Source organism: Lepus europaeus, chromosome 17, assembly GCF_033115175.1.
Source record: "Lepus europaeus isolate LE1 chromosome 17, mLepTim1.pri, whole genome shotgun sequence".
In the NCBI taxonomy this organism is placed as follows: domain Eukaryota; kingdom Metazoa; phylum Chordata; class Mammalia; order Lagomorpha; family Leporidae; genus Lepus; species Lepus europaeus.
The window spans coordinates 26,393,800-26,410,983 of NC_084843.1; the positions used below are offsets into that span (position 1 = coordinate 26,393,800).

At 48.0% G+C, this 17,184-nt stretch overlaps 1 protein-coding gene across 3 annotated transcripts in view; it reads right to left on the reverse strand.

Moving 5' to 3' along the window:
- CNNM2 (cyclin and CBS domain divalent metal cation transport mediator 2) overlaps positions 1 to 17,184 on the reverse strand; it is a 173,349-nt gene that overhangs the window by 11,275 nt on the left and 144,890 nt on the right. For 2 of the 3 annotated variants that reach the window (XM_062214686.1, XM_062214685.1), the window contains exons 2-4: positions 15,817 to 15,960; positions 12,565 to 12,702; positions 10,401 to 10,570 (exon numbers count right to left, since the gene is read on the reverse strand). In XM_062214686.1, the coding sequence (XP_062070670.1) occupies positions 10,401 to 10,570; positions 12,565 to 12,702; positions 15,817 to 15,960 (452 nt within the window). Of the gene's footprint in view, positions 1 to 10,400; positions 10,571 to 11,142; positions 12,363 to 12,564; positions 12,703 to 15,816; positions 15,961 to 17,184 lie in introns of those variants that run through there. The other variant, XM_062214687.1, reaches the window with a different exon arrangement.

The following is a 17,184-nucleotide window of genomic DNA, read 5'->3' on the forward strand; positions in this document are numbered from 1 at the left end:
AGACAAGCTGTTACCTGCGCACTCCCTACCAAGTCAGTCTACATTACATTCTCCAAGCAGAACCTTCTCAGTGCACTTCATCTGGAATCTGTGCGTAGCCTCCATTCTGGGTTTTCCTCCACTCAGTAGAGATATGGTTTTATTAGCTGCCAATCAATTCTCTTGCTATAAAAGAGGAATTTAAAACTCTACCCACGCCGGTGCTGTGGTATAGTGGGCTAAGCCTCCACCTGCGGCACAGGGATCCTATATGGGTGCCAGTTCAAGTCCTGGCTGCTCCACTTCAGATCCAGCTCTCTGCTATGGTCTGGGAAGGCAGTAGACGATGGCTCAAGTGCTCGGGCCCCTGCATCCACATGGGAGACCTGGAAGAAGCTCCTGGCTCCTGGCTTTGGATTGGCTCAGCTCTGGCAGTTGTGGCCATCTGGGGAGCAAACCAGTGGATGGAAGACCTTTCTCTCTGTAACTCTACCTCTCAAATAAATAAATAAAAATCTTTTAAAAAAAAAACTCTACCCACAATATAAGATCAACCTGCAAGCAAGCGGGTGCTGCAGCCGGGCCCCACAGGTGCTGCCGGGGAGCTGGCAGGGGCCAGCCTGGCCCTCCGAGAGCTCGCTGTCCACAGGGAGAGGAGAACACGTGGACCTAGTGACACAAGGCAAGAAACCAAAGTCCCACTTGAGGAAAAAGACACGAAGGACAAAAAAGGAGTTCAGAGGGAACCTGGACTTCCTGTTCCTCAACACAGATGCCTCCCACACAGGAGTGAGTGTCTAGGGTGGGCGGGGACAGTGTGGAGGAAGGTTCCAGGTGGTGACAGCGGACCCAGGCTGGCAGGGATGTGTGGAAGTGGGAGGCAAGTTTGGGACCAGGTGGGAAGCAGGGCTCCTGCGTGGGGGAGTCAGGCTCCTGAGCAGAGGGCCGGGGTCTCAGCAGGATCGTCTTGCCAGTGCCAGGGTAGCAGCCCTGGGGCTGGAAGGACATTGTAAGCAGAAGGGCTGTGCATAAGGAATCACCGTGGTTGGGGCAACCATTGGGAGAGAGACTTCAGGGATGAAGACAGGATCGTCTCTGCCGCAGGAGGCCTTGGTGAGTGGGGATGGACAACCTGGGGAGGGGGCTGTAGGAGAGGACACGTCTCAGCTCAGGACAAGGCCTCCTACAGAGGGCCGACGAGGCCAGGCTGGAAGAATCGTGGCCGGAGGGAGGGCAGAACTGGACATGGAGAAGGGAGCATGAACAAGAAAATGAGAGTGGGAAGAGAATGGGCCAGCCTGCAGCCAGCGGAGGAGGAAAATCAGATACCAGACGGGAGGGGTCCCAACGAGCAGGTCGCTGCAGAAGCCAGGCGAGGGGAGAGTTCCCAGGAGGGACGGCCAGCAGCACTTGCAGCACAGGGAGCCAGCAGGAACAGGGCTGCCAGGAGCCGGGAGGAATGACTTCCACCCCACAGCCCAGAGGCCAGGCAGTGGGGGAGGAGGTCAGCAGGGCGGCCCCAGGCAGGGCGAGCAGGTGGCAGCAGAGCCACAGGGCACCAGTGAAGGTCAGCACAGGGAGAGGCGGCGCAAGGAGGGGCTCGATACGACAGCTGGCGGGAGAGGACGGGCACGGAGGGGGGCACTGTCCTGGGAGGAGGCAGGGTCCCTCAGAGAGGGAGGCAGACGAGGTAGGAGCAAAGGTTATTTCCCAAAGATGGACAGCGACAAAAATGGCAGTGTCCAATGGGGTCTGACCTCTCAATTATGTATTCGGCCTTCTCAGCGCTACCCCTTGGTTCCGGTGGGTGGGTGGGTGTGCGCGCGCTGAGAGCAGTTGTCTATGTGGTGTGTGTCTTCGCAGGAATGGCGGGACCATCTCCTAACCGGAACTTCTGGGCAGAAAATGAGGAGGAAGCATCAAATGCAACAGAGCCTCGGGAGACTTCAGTCTATGCAGTGCCAGCGGGCCAGATGCTGTGCGCTACAAACTCCAGGCCCTGGGTCCTACGTCCCTACGTAGGCATCAGACCACAGTCCTTCTGCGGTCAGCTGGGCAACAGTCACCACCAAAACAGGACAGGTGGGAACTAAGACCCACCGGTGTCCTGGAAGGGAGCTGCTCCTGGGACGGGACTTGCACTCGGACACTCGGACCCCTGCCTGGCGGTCTGCATCACGGAGACCCCTGGACACTGATGTCAGGCTGCTCATCTAACCCGGACAGAACCAGCCTGACCAAGGGTTTTCAGAAAGCTCTGTGGGTGGGCCCTGCAAGCAGCCAAGTGCAGAGATCATGCTTCCACCGTTTGGGAACGATAGTCCCAGCCCTGGAAACCGCCTGGCCTCTCAGACCCTCCCAGGCACGGCAGCTGAGTCTGCTAATTAAGTAAGGGCAGCTGCTCAGGACTCACTGCACCGAACAGCAGCCATTTCAGCAATGCCTCCTCTGGGCTTGAAGTCAGGACCCCGGGCAGGGGAGGATGAGCCATGTCCAGCTCCAGCTGCCACAGGCAGTTACCCGAGGTCCACGGGTCCCAGCCACTCAGATTCCAGGAACTATAAAGTGCACCACTACCCCAACACAGGGAACAGATACAGATCTGACAATTTTTTATTACATAAAAGTTTTAAGAAACCAGTTATCTACTATTACTACTATTTCATTCAAGACCAGACCTATTTAACTCTCCAAATTTAGAAAACATTTCTAGCATAGAAAGGCCTTCAAACTGAATACACATGGCTTTATGAGAATCTCATTACAACTCTTCCTCATTTTTGCCTCAAACTGGTGAAAACTTTGTCGAAGGATGAGCACTTAGAACTATTCCACTACATTAACTTTTAGCTCCATTCATCAAACTGCAATAGGTGACAGGATCCCTGCAGCTCTGGCAGTGGCTGACACTCTGATTCTACAAGCCTTAGGGTTTTAAAAGCTGTCCGGCCCCGTGGTCCTCCCTGTAGGAAGCAAGTCCTCGGGCAGGCGGGTCCCCAGAACACGCAGGAAGCACCTCTTTCCCCATGAGGGTGTTGTCAGTGGTTCCAGAAAGTGTCCATTTGCAAACAACCCCACCAGCATCCAGTTCAAGGTCATCCGTGTGAGGAAACGGCTTACCTGGCTCAGGTCAACTAGGGAATCTTCTCAGATAACCATCTTTTCCACATAAAGGAGGCACTACATATCGATTTTACTTCTGAAATATTCATAACACCCCCTAGCATATCACACTACACAAATGATGAGCAGAGAACACAAAGCGTCTGCGAAGGACGCAGGGCTTCCTGTTCACACACTGACAAGTCAGGCGCCGGGCCCAGCAGCCTCATCACGGACGCCCAGCCTTTCTGTGGACAAGGGCATTCGACAGCCTCTGCTCCAAGGTTGCAGGTTTCCACAAATGACCCAACAGTGACGTGCCACCCCTGGCCTCAAAGTGGATGCACACGCACCAGACCTGCGCCAAGGACCCCTGGAGACTGAAGCCATCCTCAGACAGCACAAGTTGAAGAGTTGCCAGTCTCCAGTTCACCCTCACATTGGGTTCTTTTGTTTTGCTTTTTGAATCACGACCACAGAGTATTTAGTGGGCCCTGGTATCTGCAGGATGGTAACGCAATGCTAGGGGTACAAATGTCAGTTGTGTTTACCGGCACCTCCGCAGAGGAAGAGTGCCAGCCGGATGTATCTGTGACCTTGTGTGACGCTGGCATGTGCATGCTCCAGAGTTTTCAGTATGGAAGCTGCAAGCACAGGCCTGGAACTCTGCACATTTAATTTGTAAATGTTTACCTATTATTTTGATGATCAAAAATTAATCTGTGAGGCTGGTGCTGTGGCATGGTGGGTAAGGCCACAGCCTGTAGTGCTGGCATCCCATATGGGTGTTGGTTTGTGTCCTGGCTGCTCCACTTCCAATCTGGCTCTCTGCTGTGGTCTGGCAAAGCAGTGGAAGATGGCCCAAGTCCTTGGGCCACTGCACCCATGTGGGAAACCCAGAGGAGGCTCCTGGATCCTGGCTTCGGATCGGCGCAGCTCCCACCGTTGTTGCGGCCAGTTGGGGAGTGAACCAGCAGATGGAGGACCTCTCTCTCTGTGCCTCTCCTTCTCTGTGTAACTCTGATTTTCAAATAAATAAATAAATCTTTAAAAAAAATTTGTAATGACTTTGAGCTATCTGACCATTTTCTAACCAAGTGCTGCCACCAGATTCCAGTGCCAGGAGCCTTGGCACGCACAGCTGTACTGGCCCAAGTTGTAGGACTTCAATCATCATGGCTGAGCCCTGCCCCTCGATCCACTGGGGGATGGTGAGAAATGCAGCCTCTGACTCCCCCAGACCTACAGACTCAATCTGCATTCTGCCAGGTTCTCCTGGGACTCCCACACACACTGCAGCGTGAGAAGCACTGAGCTGGAGAGAACAGAACAGAGTGGGCCCGGCATGGAAATAATCCCGTCACACCCAGTAGAGGCCAAACAACAGCACAACGCACTGTACAAACATCCAAAGTAGCTCAAGTTCAACGAAGCACTGGTGGGGTCAGTCACCCTGGACACCCAGAGGCCCCGGCAGGCTGGAAAACAAGGAACCTGCACTGAAGCAGTCTTGCCATGGGTGCTAGGATAAGCATGATACTCTCAGGCCAAACAAAATCACCGACATGTTCAGAACCTGCCACAGTTTTGCAGATTTGTTTTGTTGAAGTTGTATATCAAAGTTCCAAGCAAAAAGAGCTTATCCCTAGAATTTTATATTAATGCATATTTAAATAGTATAATTTCTATAAACAGACTTAGCATCAGGTGTCCCAAAAAGTATTCTTTAAAATGGGTCTATTATCTGTCCTTGACTCAAGATGGAGGAGTCGTTATCACACTGGGACACACAGAACCTGCAGTTCCAAAGTCCGTGAGGAGGTCTGGTGCACTGGAGGCTTAGAGCATCATCAAGGCCGCAGAAACAGACACCAGCTGCCGCCTCCCTCAAAGAACAGCTCCCCGCTAGAGAGCTTCAGAACCCACATCAGAAGCTCTGAACAGCAGGGTGGATGGAGCAGTGGGAAAAAGAAAGAACATTAATCTGACCCATGATCAATAAGAAAAATTAACTCCTGGGGAAAAATGTATTCCTTTCTATTATACAATTTTGGCGAAGAAAACAACCGTTCCCTCATTTTTCTATGGTTCTATGTATTTACTGAAATAATGATCTGGTTCTGTGCTGTGGAAAAACAATCATACTGTTTCTCTTACTTGTTTAGACATTTTGTTCCCAAAGGACCAACAGATCCTTTATTACAAAATGCCAACCGTATGCAAGCAAGGCGATCTCTCACTTCTTGCTGTTTTTATTAGGAAAATAGTTCATAATAATCATAATTATTGTACAGTGCTATTTTTAACTGATATTCTTGCAAAAATTTTCCACTTTTATTACTACATAATCTCTCACTATCACATCTTTATTTGATTAGCAATTAAAAAATGAACTATTTCTACATTATCATGAATAGATTTCCTATAAATTAAGTTGCTTAGAAAGCTGTATAAAAAGTTTCTTCAGATAGGAGACTTTTAGTTTAAGAATAGGATAGATTGCAGCACTTTTTTTGTCCAGTAGTTTAAGTTTTGTTTTCTAAAATCAAGAATGAATGTTCAGCCGGCGCCGTGGCTCAACAGGTAATCCTCCGCCTTGCGGCGCTGGCACACCGGGTTCTAGTCCCGGTCAGGGCACCGGATTCTGTCCCGGTTGCCCCTCTTCCAGGCCAGCTCTCTGCTGTGGCCCGGGAAGGCAGTGGAGGATGGCCCAAGTCCTTGGGCCCTGCACCCGCAAGGGAGACCACGAGAAGCACCTGGCTCCTGGCTTCGGATCAGCGAGATGCGCCGTTTGCAGCGGCCATTGGAGGGTGAACCAACGGCAAAGGAAGACCTTTCTCTCTGTCTCTCTCTCACACTATCCACTATGCCTGTCAAAAAAAAAAAAATGCTATTAAAAAAAATAAAGGTTTGTTCATTTAAAAAAAAAAAAAGGAAGACCTTTCTCTCTGTCTCTCTCACTATCCACTCTGCCTGTCCAAAAAAAAAAAAAAGAATGGATGTTCAATTTTGTCAAAGGCCTTTCTGACATCTACTAAAGAAGCATAAATATGTTTTTAAAGATTTTATTTATTTATTTGAAAGTCAGAGTTACACAGGGAGAGAGGAGAGGCAGAGAGAGAAGTCTTCCATTTGATGTTTCACCCCCCAACTGACCACAATGGCCGGAGCTGTGCCAATCCGAAGCCAGGAGCTAGGATCTTTCCCCGGGTCTCCCACGTGGGTGCAGGGGCCCAAGGACTTGGGTCATCCTCCACCACTTTCCCAGGCCACAAGCAGAGAGCTGGATTGGAAGTAGAACAGCTGGGTCTCGAACTGGCGCCCACATGGGATGCTGGCGCTTCAGGCCAGGGCGTTAACCCACTGAATCACAGCACCAGCCCCAAAAGAAGCATAAAGATTTTTAAAACCTACTTTCCTAACTAATGTGGTATAGTTTGGTTTTGTTGTGTAATAGTAAATTAGTCCTGCATTCCTAAAAAAAAAAAAAAAAACACAAAACACAATTCAGTCATAGTCCCAGGAATGACTCTCTGGAGACTGTTGCTCTCTGCTACCTGGGCCATACCATGCTGAATTTCCAGGCACATTAGCAGGAAGCTGGATTGGAAGCAGAGCAGCTGGGACTCGAACTGGCCTGCATCCTATTAGCACTGGGCAACCCAAGTGGCATCTTAACCCTACTGTACTGCCAACCCCAACACTGTCCCTTTTGATTCTGTGACACTTTTTAGTCAAAAATACACCTTTTCAGATGAAATGAAGTTTTAGTTTTTTTATGCATATGTAATACGAGGTATGTGCACAGCAACTTACCAAATGGTCTTTTGGCAAAATTCACTTTAGTAATTTACTTTGAATAAACTAGACTTTATGTCATCTAAGGCTCATCCTTAAAAAGCATGTGTATCTCTGTAATAATATTCCCAACATAGTTACTTCAGAGTGTCTTTCCAGTCTGCAGAAGAGGGTGCCACACTTGTTAGTGCTTTCTTCTGCCTCACTGCTCTCGAAGCACAGCAGAGCAGGTCCATCGCCTGCCTCGGGTTCCAAGGCCGGATCAGCGACAGCTTACTTTGTAAATGAGGATAGCTGTGTGGGACTGAGAGCAGGCATTCTGCTTTGCTATTCTGAGTACCTCAGGTAACTGGCTAGTCTATAAGAACATGATTTTCACCAAACCCTACAGTTCACTTATTTTTAAAATATGCATGTATTTGTCTGAAAGGCAGAGTGACAGAGACACATTTCCTATCTACCGGCTCATTCCCTAAATGGCCAAAACTGGGGCTGGGCCAGGTTGAATCCAAGAGCCAAGAACTCCATCCTAGTTCCCACTACTAGTTCCGGCTACTCCTGCTAATTGCCTGCGAAGCAGCAAATGACGGCTCAAGTACAGTCACCTGCCACCCACCGAGTGGGAGATCTGGTTACAATTTCTAGCTTCTGTCTTCAGCCCGGCCCAGCCCTGGTTGTTGAAGGTATTTGGGGGGTGAACCAGCTGGCTAAAGATTGCTCTCCTCACCCCATCCCTTGCTTTTTTTTTTTTTTTTTTTTTTTTTTTGACAGGCAGAGTGGACAGTGAGAGAGAGAGACAGAGAGAAAGGTCTTCCTTTTGCCGTTGGTTCACCCTCCAATGGCCGCCGCGGTAGCGCGCTGCAGCCGGCGCACCGCGCTGTTCCGATGGCAGGAGCCAGGTACTTATCCTGGTCTCCCATGGGGTGCAGGACCCAAGGACTTGGGCCATCCTCCACTGCACTCCCTAGCCACAGCAGAGAGCTGGCCTGGAAGAGGGGCAACCGGGACAGGATCGGTGCCCCGACCGGGACTAGAACCCGGTGTGCCGGCGCCGCAAGGCGGAGGATTAGCCTAGTGAGCCGCGGCGCCGGCTCATCCCTTGCTTTTTTAAATATTTACTTTTTATTTGTTTGGCAGAGTGAGAGCGAGTGAGCAAGCAAGAATGAGAGTGAGAGCAGTATTTTCCATCTGCTGGTTCACTCCCCAGATGGTTACAACTGCTGGGGCTGGGCCAGGATGAAGCCAGGAACCTGGGCTTCCTCTGGGTCTCTTACATAGGTACGGGGGCCCAAGCACTTGTGCCATCCTCTCATTAGCAGGGAGCTGGATCAGAAGTGGAGCAGCCATGACTTGAACCAGCACCTACACAGGATGCCAGCATTGCAGGCAGTGGCTTAACCTGCCATGCCACAACACCAGTCCTGCTCCCCCTTTCAAGTAGATAAAATATATATATATATATATATATATATATATATATATATATATGGCTAACTGTATAAAAACTGACAGCCCCATTGTTTCTAGTAGTATTACTGAAACAATGTCAATCCCCAAAATTCTCAATAGCAGCTTTTAATACAATTCAGGCTTAAGGAATAGTCACACTGAGCTTTTATGAGAGGCATAAACATTTTGTCTCCTTCTTGTGGTAAATAAATTCCCTACATGCCCTCAAGAGTTTGAGCTTGTGTATCACCAGTGAAAAACAACTGAAAATGCCTAAAGTTAGTGGAAGAACCAGAGTGCTGACTTAATAAATCTGCCAACACAAGTTTCTAGGACAGAGGGCAGGAAAGTGGCCCATACCAGGTAATCCAGGGCCATTTCTCTCTTCACTCTTGCTTCCAGACTCCACAATACTACTCAAACAGGGCACACAGGGCACAACACCTCCCAGAATTTCTGATATCTAGGCAACTGACAAGATGTATTTTCAAATAAAATGAACCTTCTGCAATCATTTAGGTAACAGGGTTTCTGCTGAACTTTTAGAGACTACAGTGTTAGTTTTCCTCTGATAATGGTTATCTCCAATTAATAGCTAGGAATTAAGCAAGGGATCTGAGAAAGTTTAAGGGGCTAATAATAATGCTTCTACTGAAATAAACCCAGGAGGCCAGAGCTGCAGTGTTGCAGGTAAACCCACTGTGATGCCAGCATTCCATATGGAGTGCCTGCTCTGCTTCCGAGCCAGCTTCCTACTAGTGCACCTGGAAAAGTAGTGGAAGATGGCCCAAGTGCTTGGGTCTCTGCCACTCATGTGGGAGACCTGGATAGAGTTGCTGGCTTTGGCCTGGCTCAGCTCTGGCTATAGTAGCCATTTGGAGGCGTGAACCAGATGAAAAACCTCTGTCTTTCCTTCTCTGTATTTCTGCCTTTCAAATAAATAAAGCTTAAAAAGAAAAGAAACTCAGATTTCCTACAAAGCAATTCTCCAATAAAGAGGTTTAGGAAGTAAAACAAACAAGCAAGCAAACAAACAAACAAACAAAAAAACGCCAGCATTTTATTTACTGGAATCAGCATCTAGATTGCCAAGGCAGGAAGTGCGCTGCTGAATGAGACCGTAGAGCCCCTGGGGAGGGGACTGAGAGAACTGAACTCCCCAGCTCATACACTGACTGAGGTTACAGTGGGCAGGGATCAGTTTCCTTGCCACAGGAGGCTGTAATAATTTTTTATCAGCTCCTCTGTAAAACAGGGTCTGCTTAATCGCCAGCAGTAACCACAACCACAAATGGGCAATTCTGGTGGTGCTAACGGAAAGGAGGTAAGATCTCTCTGGGAAGCTGCAGAAGACCAAGTCCTAATGGGGTGTAGGAGACAAGAGAAGATGACAGAGAGAGGACCCAAGGCATCTGTGACACATTTCCAACGCCCACCATGCCTTGACACACACAGGCACCTTCCCAAACTCTAACAAGAGAATCCACTCTTCCTCATCTGACACAGTGGCTTTCAGAACTGGAAATCAGAGTTCGGAATGGCACTGCTTTATCTGAGAAAGATTTCACAGGCATGGAGAGAGGGAGATGAAACTCTCCCATGTCCAAGGTTACCGCAAGACAGAATGAAATACGGAGACAGGTGTCAGGGCCCAGCAAGTTAAGCCGCCTCTTGGCAAGACCAGACCCCGCACTCGAGGGCCAGTTTGAGTCCCAGCTACTCCATTTCTGATCCAGCTTCCTGCTAAGGTGCCTGGGAAGACAGCGGACAAGGGCTCACGTACTTGGGTTCCTGCCACCCACATGGGAGATACAGAGTGAGTTCTGAGCTCCCAGATACGGCCTGGCCCAGTGCCAGCCATTGCGGGCATTTGAAGGGTGAACTGGCAGATGGAGGAGGTTGGGGTCCATCCGTCTCTGTCTGTCTCTCTCTCTCCGCCTCTCTCTACCACTCTTCCAAACAAACAAAATGAGGTACGTAAAGCTGGACACCACTCAGTGACACCAAGCCCTCTGGGAACTGCAGAGACGGGCACTCAAGCGAAGCACAGGAGACCGAACGGTCGGGCTGACCTGCAGAATGAGCACGAAGTAGTCGACAGGCTTGTTGCGCTGGTAGAGGTAGTATTCCGGGGCTTTCTTGTTCTTCTCATCGTACTTCAGTTCCTGGATGACATTGGGGTGCTTTAGCAGCCTTAGGAGGATCTTCTCTGACATCTGGGATGGGCTAAATGCTTCTACTTCTATAGATATAAACACAACTGGACATTACACTTCAGATGGATGGAAAAATTATACTAGCAATTAAGGTGTTCAGATAAGAATACTTGAAGTCAAAGCAGCACAATACGGATGAACAAAACCTCTGTTTGGTGATCCATGGGGCAGGGCAGATTACCTGGGAGAAATTGGAAAATTCTGAATTCTCGTATTTGTTCCTTTTTAATCTGTCCTTAACCTGTCATTGATTTTAGTTCTGTTACAAATATCCTATTCTTCTGACTGAGAGAAATGAAAATCAAACAGATGCTCCCTGAGTGCCAGGATGCCCTTCAACAAGCCACAACAGTCTGACCATCAGGTGACAGCCAAAGGAAGAAGCCAGGGTCAGGAGGCATCGAGGTGTGGGTTAGTACCAGGTGCACAGGCACGGGTGCGCCGCTGCTCCCTCTCCCACACAGCTACCCCCAGAAACTCTGGGGACAAGGCAGGGAGAGGGTCAGAATAAAAGCAAGGCACGTGCACACATCAACATGCACTCCCACTTGCTAATTTAAAAACAAGTAATGTTGATCAGTATGTACAAAGACAGCAATTTTATTTAAAACCACAAAACCAAAATTACTGACTTCAGGGTACTCTCCTGAAAGCAGACTTCATGGTATCTCAGAGGCTGAGTAGGCAACGTTTAGTTTTCATTTGTGGTTCTTAAACGATGAGGAACAACATCAGAATTAGAAAAATAATAAGCAAGTTAAAGATTTTTTAAATTTTAAAGTTGTACCTGAAAGCTATCAATTCTGCACTAGCTTCTGTGACTTTCTGTAATAAAATAAGTAGTATATCACAAAATTTTTGGAAAACACAGAAAGAAGAAAATTTAAAAATTACCTATAAACCAACCCCTTAGGTAACCATTTTAAGCAATCTTGTAAGCATCACTTTCCAGTGCCTTGCCTAGGGGTATAAGTGTGTGTGTGTGTGTTCACAAAAACACAACTATAATCTTAACACAGTTCTCTATCCTGTGTTCTCCCAGTTTGTATTACACAGTGACTATTGACCATGTCACAGATATCATATCCTGAGCATTTCCACGTATCAGAAAACCTGGTTTTCAAGAGTCTACAATTTCTGGCACGTGCTTGCTCTTGGCCTTCTTGTCACAGGATCCTAAGTGTGCAGCACGCAGCCGAGTGGCACTGGCTGCCCACCTTGAGCGCAGGCGTCTTCTGTAAGCCAGCACGTGCTTCCAAACTTCCTCACTCTCCCCTGGCCAACAGAGCTCACCCTGCCCCAGGGCCATGTGGCGATGTGAGAAGGGGGCCGAGTCTCTTATGTCCATTCAACCTTGACCTCTCTGGAACAGTCAGTGCGGCTGGGCTGGTGGTTTGACTACTGGGAAGGTGTGCCTCTTGGAACAGGCCCAGGTAATCGGATTTGAAGAGGCCATCAACAAAATCCATGTCACAGTTCTTGGAGTTTCTGATTTCATCAAAACAATGAAAGGTAGATTTCTGAAAGTCATTTTTTCTTCTTTGCAAATCTTAGCACCTGTGTTACCACTGGTGTCCAGCTGATCTTTCAAGGCAAGTGGGATACAGAGTTCCTCGGCTGTCCAATCATACGAGGCGGTGTCTGGCTGGCACTGTGAGCCCACTAGGCCAGCTGGCCCTCCCCTGGGCGTGGCTGGAAGGAGATGACCTGGCCTACTGGACACATGCAGTGTGGCACTAACATTCATCCTTACCTTTCAGACCAATTTTAAGTTACTGGTCCACCCCTGGTAAATGTCTCAGAGGGTTCATGCCGACACTGAACACAGGAGAGGAGAGAATTTAAAAAGAAAAAAACAAACAAACAAAAAAAAAAACAACAAAAAACAAGAAACAAAACACAAAAGTGGCATTACTTATCACCCATTTCCCGGTGCCCGCCCCAGCCCGCCCGGTCAGCAGTGGTGAGAAGCTCGCTCCAGGGCTGGAGTGATTCCGAGCTGCGATAAAGCCACACTTGCCTGTCGCTAGGAAACGGTGCATGGCCAGGAGGAGCTGTGGTGATATTTTAACCTTCATCTCGCTGTCTGTCTGCTTAAAGGCAGAAAAATCTTGCTTCCTTTCACGGTGGGCCACTTTCTTTTTCGTTCTGTTATCAGCTGAGGGAGAATGGAAAAAGAAACAAACACACCCCATTAGATCAGGGCTCTTTTCAAATAAAAAGGACAACGAGAAGTGAGAAGGCCAGACTCTCTCTCCAGATGTGCAGATACTACAAACTGGCAAAGGAATGGGGGAGGTACCTCATCACATCAGCACAGGACCTGATTAGTAAATCTAACACGTGAAGGCCTTGAGACCTTCAATGAGAACATCACTGGGCAGACTCGGGCCGAAGCCTCCCACTCATAGAATCCACAGAACCACAAGGTAGCACAGCGAGCCTGGAATGTACATTGTCTCCAGCAACTCAGTGTCGTCACACTCCAGCAGAGACCCACCACTGGGGGTCACACACGTAGGATGCCTGTCCCTGCCTTCAGGAGGCCCCTAGCCTCAGCAGGAAGAAAACAAGGCCATGAACAAAATCAAAATCCCTCAAGAAACAAGAACACATCAATGGAACAGTATCTTATAATCTGTTTTATTTCTACCCCAGAGCTTGAGATCTTCAAGGTAAGGCACAGGAGGAGAAGGTGGGGGCAGGTGTTCAGCCTGGTGGTTAAGATGCTGCTCATATCCACCTCAGGGTATGTGGGTTCCATTCCTAGCTCTGGTTCCTGATTCTTGCTCTCTGCTACTGCAGAGCCTAGGAGGCAGTGGGAATGGCTCAAGTGACTGGGTTCCCATCACTCATGTGGGAGACCTGGACTGAGTTCCCAGCTCCCAGCTGCTCTTCTGCTGTGGTCATTATGGGTATGTGGGGAACAAAGCAGTGGACGACAGCTAGTGCTCTCTCTCTCTGCCTCTCAAAAAATTTTTTACAGATATTTTAAATATATCTTTGTATACAGCCCAGAACAGGGGTTAGCAGCCTTCTGCAGAGGCCACAGAGTAGATATTTTGGGCCCCAAGGGTCACACAGTCTGTGGCAGCTACTCCACACTGCTGAACACAAGCAGCCACGCGTAAATGAAAGAGCATGGCTGGGTTCCAACAGAGTACTTACAGATGCTAAAACTTGAATTTCCTAAAATTCTTGCATGTCACAAAGTAATTTTACTTCTTTTGAGTATTTTTCAACAATTTAAAAATGTGTAAAACCATTCTTAGCTTGCAGGCCATGCATGAAGGTACTCAGGGGCTGCAGTTTGCCAACCTGGATCTAGAAGGTATTCCAGGCAAAAACTAACAAACCAACAGACAAAACACACTTTCAAGTACTTTTCTGGACAAAGCAGTGACTTAAAAAACTAGCTTAAGGCCAAGACTCCAGTCACTTGCTCCTCCCCCTAGAATCATGAATCACTGTGCTATCATTTCCTGTCTACAGCAAAACAGATTGGTTAGGAGACTTTTCAGGGGAGAGGCAACCACAATTTATACTGTTTTTCTGTCTCAGATTCATTTGTGAACCAGACAACGTGACTCCATAGAAAAGTCAGAAATAATCTTCCAGCGGCAGCGACTGCCTCGGCCCTGAACCCCTATCTGGCCGAGTGTCCCTGGAAACACAAGCTGGGATTCCTGCACAGGAAGTCCCGGCAGCAGGCAGTCAGCCCCATCCATCCGACGCAGAAGCTCTGCTGGCATTTCCACAAGCTCTCGGCTCCCGCCCACGTGGCGTAGATGGGCACGCTCCTCGGGGGCATAATCACAGACACACTCCTGGCACAGAAGGATGAAGAGGCCAACGCACAGGTAACAACACTTTCCATCACAAGACACCAAGAGATGTTTTCTAAGAACGCTGTACAGATGTGAGGAAGAAACAGGATGCATTTTCAGAGGACAGACATTAGCTAAACATAAAACATTATTTCAAGGGTACATGGAGGGGCCGGTGCTGTGGCTCAGGAGGTTAATGCCCTGGCCTGAAGCGCCGGCATCCCATATGGATGCCTGTTCTAAACCCGGCTGCTCCACTTCCAAACCAGCTGTCTGCTATGGCCTGGGAAAGCAGTAGAAGATGGCCCAAGTCCTTGGGCCCCTGCACCCGCATGGGAGACCTGGAAGAAGCTCCTGGCTTTTGATCAGCACAGCTCTGGCCGTTGCAGCCAATTGGGGAGTGAACCAGTGGATGGAAGACCCCTCTCTCTCTCTCTCTGCCTCTCCTCTCTATATAAATCTTTCAAATAAGTAAATAAATCTTTAAAAGAAAAAAAATAAGGGTACATGGAAGACTTTCTCAAATTTAAAAATGAGGGGCACTCCCTCCTAGACTGAATAAAATTGCTCTGCTTTGGGCAAGGCAGGTGTTGTCCCAAGGATCTCAGTCCACTTCTGCCTCCAAGCCATGTTTCAAAGCTAGGCAGGATCCACAGGACCCAGATAATCTTTTACATTCAGAAGCTCCAAACAGCCCAGGCCTTGGACCACCTCTGGCCTCATGATCCTCCTAAAAGTGTCTCAAAACGCCAAGAGTGAGCTGAGGGGTGAAGTGGTAAGCCCAGGATCAAGCGGACCCACGGTGAACAAGGTTTGGATACTCACTCCTACTCACTCCTACCTGCCCTGACTCGAGCCACTCTTCACCCCTACCTTCCCAGAAGAAGGGAGAGAAGCAGAGAACAGAAAAATCTATTATTGTGTACCCTGCCCCGTTCTGCCTCCAATACCTCCAGCCCACCATAACCACCCTAGCAAACTACATTGGCAAACCTCACCTCCACCCTTGACCCATGCATTCTAGAATAAGAAAATTTAAACAGTTGTTATCCATCAATTTAACAAATCCCATTCGGTTTCTAAACACTTGAATTACGAACTTAAGTTGAACAGAAATTTATCTGCAAAAAATTTAGCAATTGTACAAAGTGAAAATGTAGTCCAGAGGATTATCTTGCACATCTAAGACAAACTGAAAAACCAAGAGGAGAGGTTTCTGCTCAGGGCAAGTTATGCCAGATCACTGGTTAGCAGCATCTGGCTCTCCAAAGAACATCGCCCCTTGACAAAGATTCTCCTGTTCTTTCTCCTTCATAAAGGCACTGAGACAGGCTGACAGGTTGTACACAGCCCCCTGCATGACGGGAGAAATGTCAGGTAACTCACCAACAACCTACCAAGAAAGCCAAGGTTGCAAGACATCACACCCAGGTGCCACTACTCACTGTATAGATCTGTTTCATCCAGGATCTCAGATTTGATGATTTCCTCAATCACATCTTCTAACGTGACAATTCCCAGAACTTCATAAAATGGGTCCCCTTCTCCCTCGTTGTTTACTCGTTGTACAATAGCCAGGTGGGATTTACCTTTAGAGAAAAGAGGAAGTTTAAGAGGTAATTTTCTGCATTTCCTGAATGATATCACATAGGATTATGCTAACAACAGCACCAAACCCAAGTCTGTATTTCAGCATTTAAACAGTATGCAAATATCACTAATGGAAAATCTGCAGGAGCTCTTAAAAACACAAAAGCTAAGCTAGAAGATGCCCTCTACCCCAACACCATACCTTTCAGCAACATTCGCTTCACTGTTGGAGAGCAGCTCTAAATGTGCTCTGTGGACCCCTAGAGGTCCCCAGATCCTTTTGGGAGGTCACTTTCTTAAAAATATGAGAATTTCACCGTGAAATGGTGGTACGTGGGCACCTTAACACTGAGGGGGCAGTGGGAGTGGCCACCCCTAAGAGGGGCAATCAGACACTCTTGAGAATGTCTTTGATGAAGCAAAAAATTTTTAAAAATTTTAAAAAGTTGCTAATTTCATTAAATTATGATCCTGAGCATGTCTTGTGAAAGGTGCCTCCCACACTTGTCCTGCCTGTGATGGTGTTTCCAAGAATGGCCCCTGTGTGACTGGGCTGCGGGTTGGACCCGCCACTATTTTTATTGAATGTCATTTTTGCTTCAAAGAATGATTATCAAAATACGGTTATTTGTATTCCTGTAGCTGGCAGATAATTTCATGAAAGTGAACAAAATAAGCCTGTCATATCAAGAAGAAAAAAGGTGGTATTTTGCTGCCAATGATAAAGTTTAAGCTTTTAATGGAAAGCAAGAATTTTGGAAAATGGTATCCCTCTATCATTAGCTTGAAAGCTTCAACAGTTATTTCCTCTGGAGACAGGTGTTAACAAATATAACTTTAAATACTGAATAATTAACGTGTCACCATTGAGTGTGCAAATCAGCAAACCAGTACTTTCCAAATGACTATCAAATGATGTTACAAAATCATGCATGGGGGAAACAATCCAGTAGATAACTGGTTTCTTAAAACTTTTATGTAATAAAATCCAGGGGGAATTTAAGACACAACAATGGAGAATTTGTTAAAGAGAGAGAGAGATCTTCCACGTGCTGGTTCACCCCCCAGATGGCCGCCAACAACCTGGGCCGGGCCAGGCTGAAGTCAGGAGCCAAGAGCTTCTGTCAGGTTTCCGACATGAGTGCAGGGGTCCAGGCACTTGGGCCACCTTTCGCTGCTTTCCCAGATGTATTAGCAGGGAGCTGGATTGGAAGTGGAGCAGC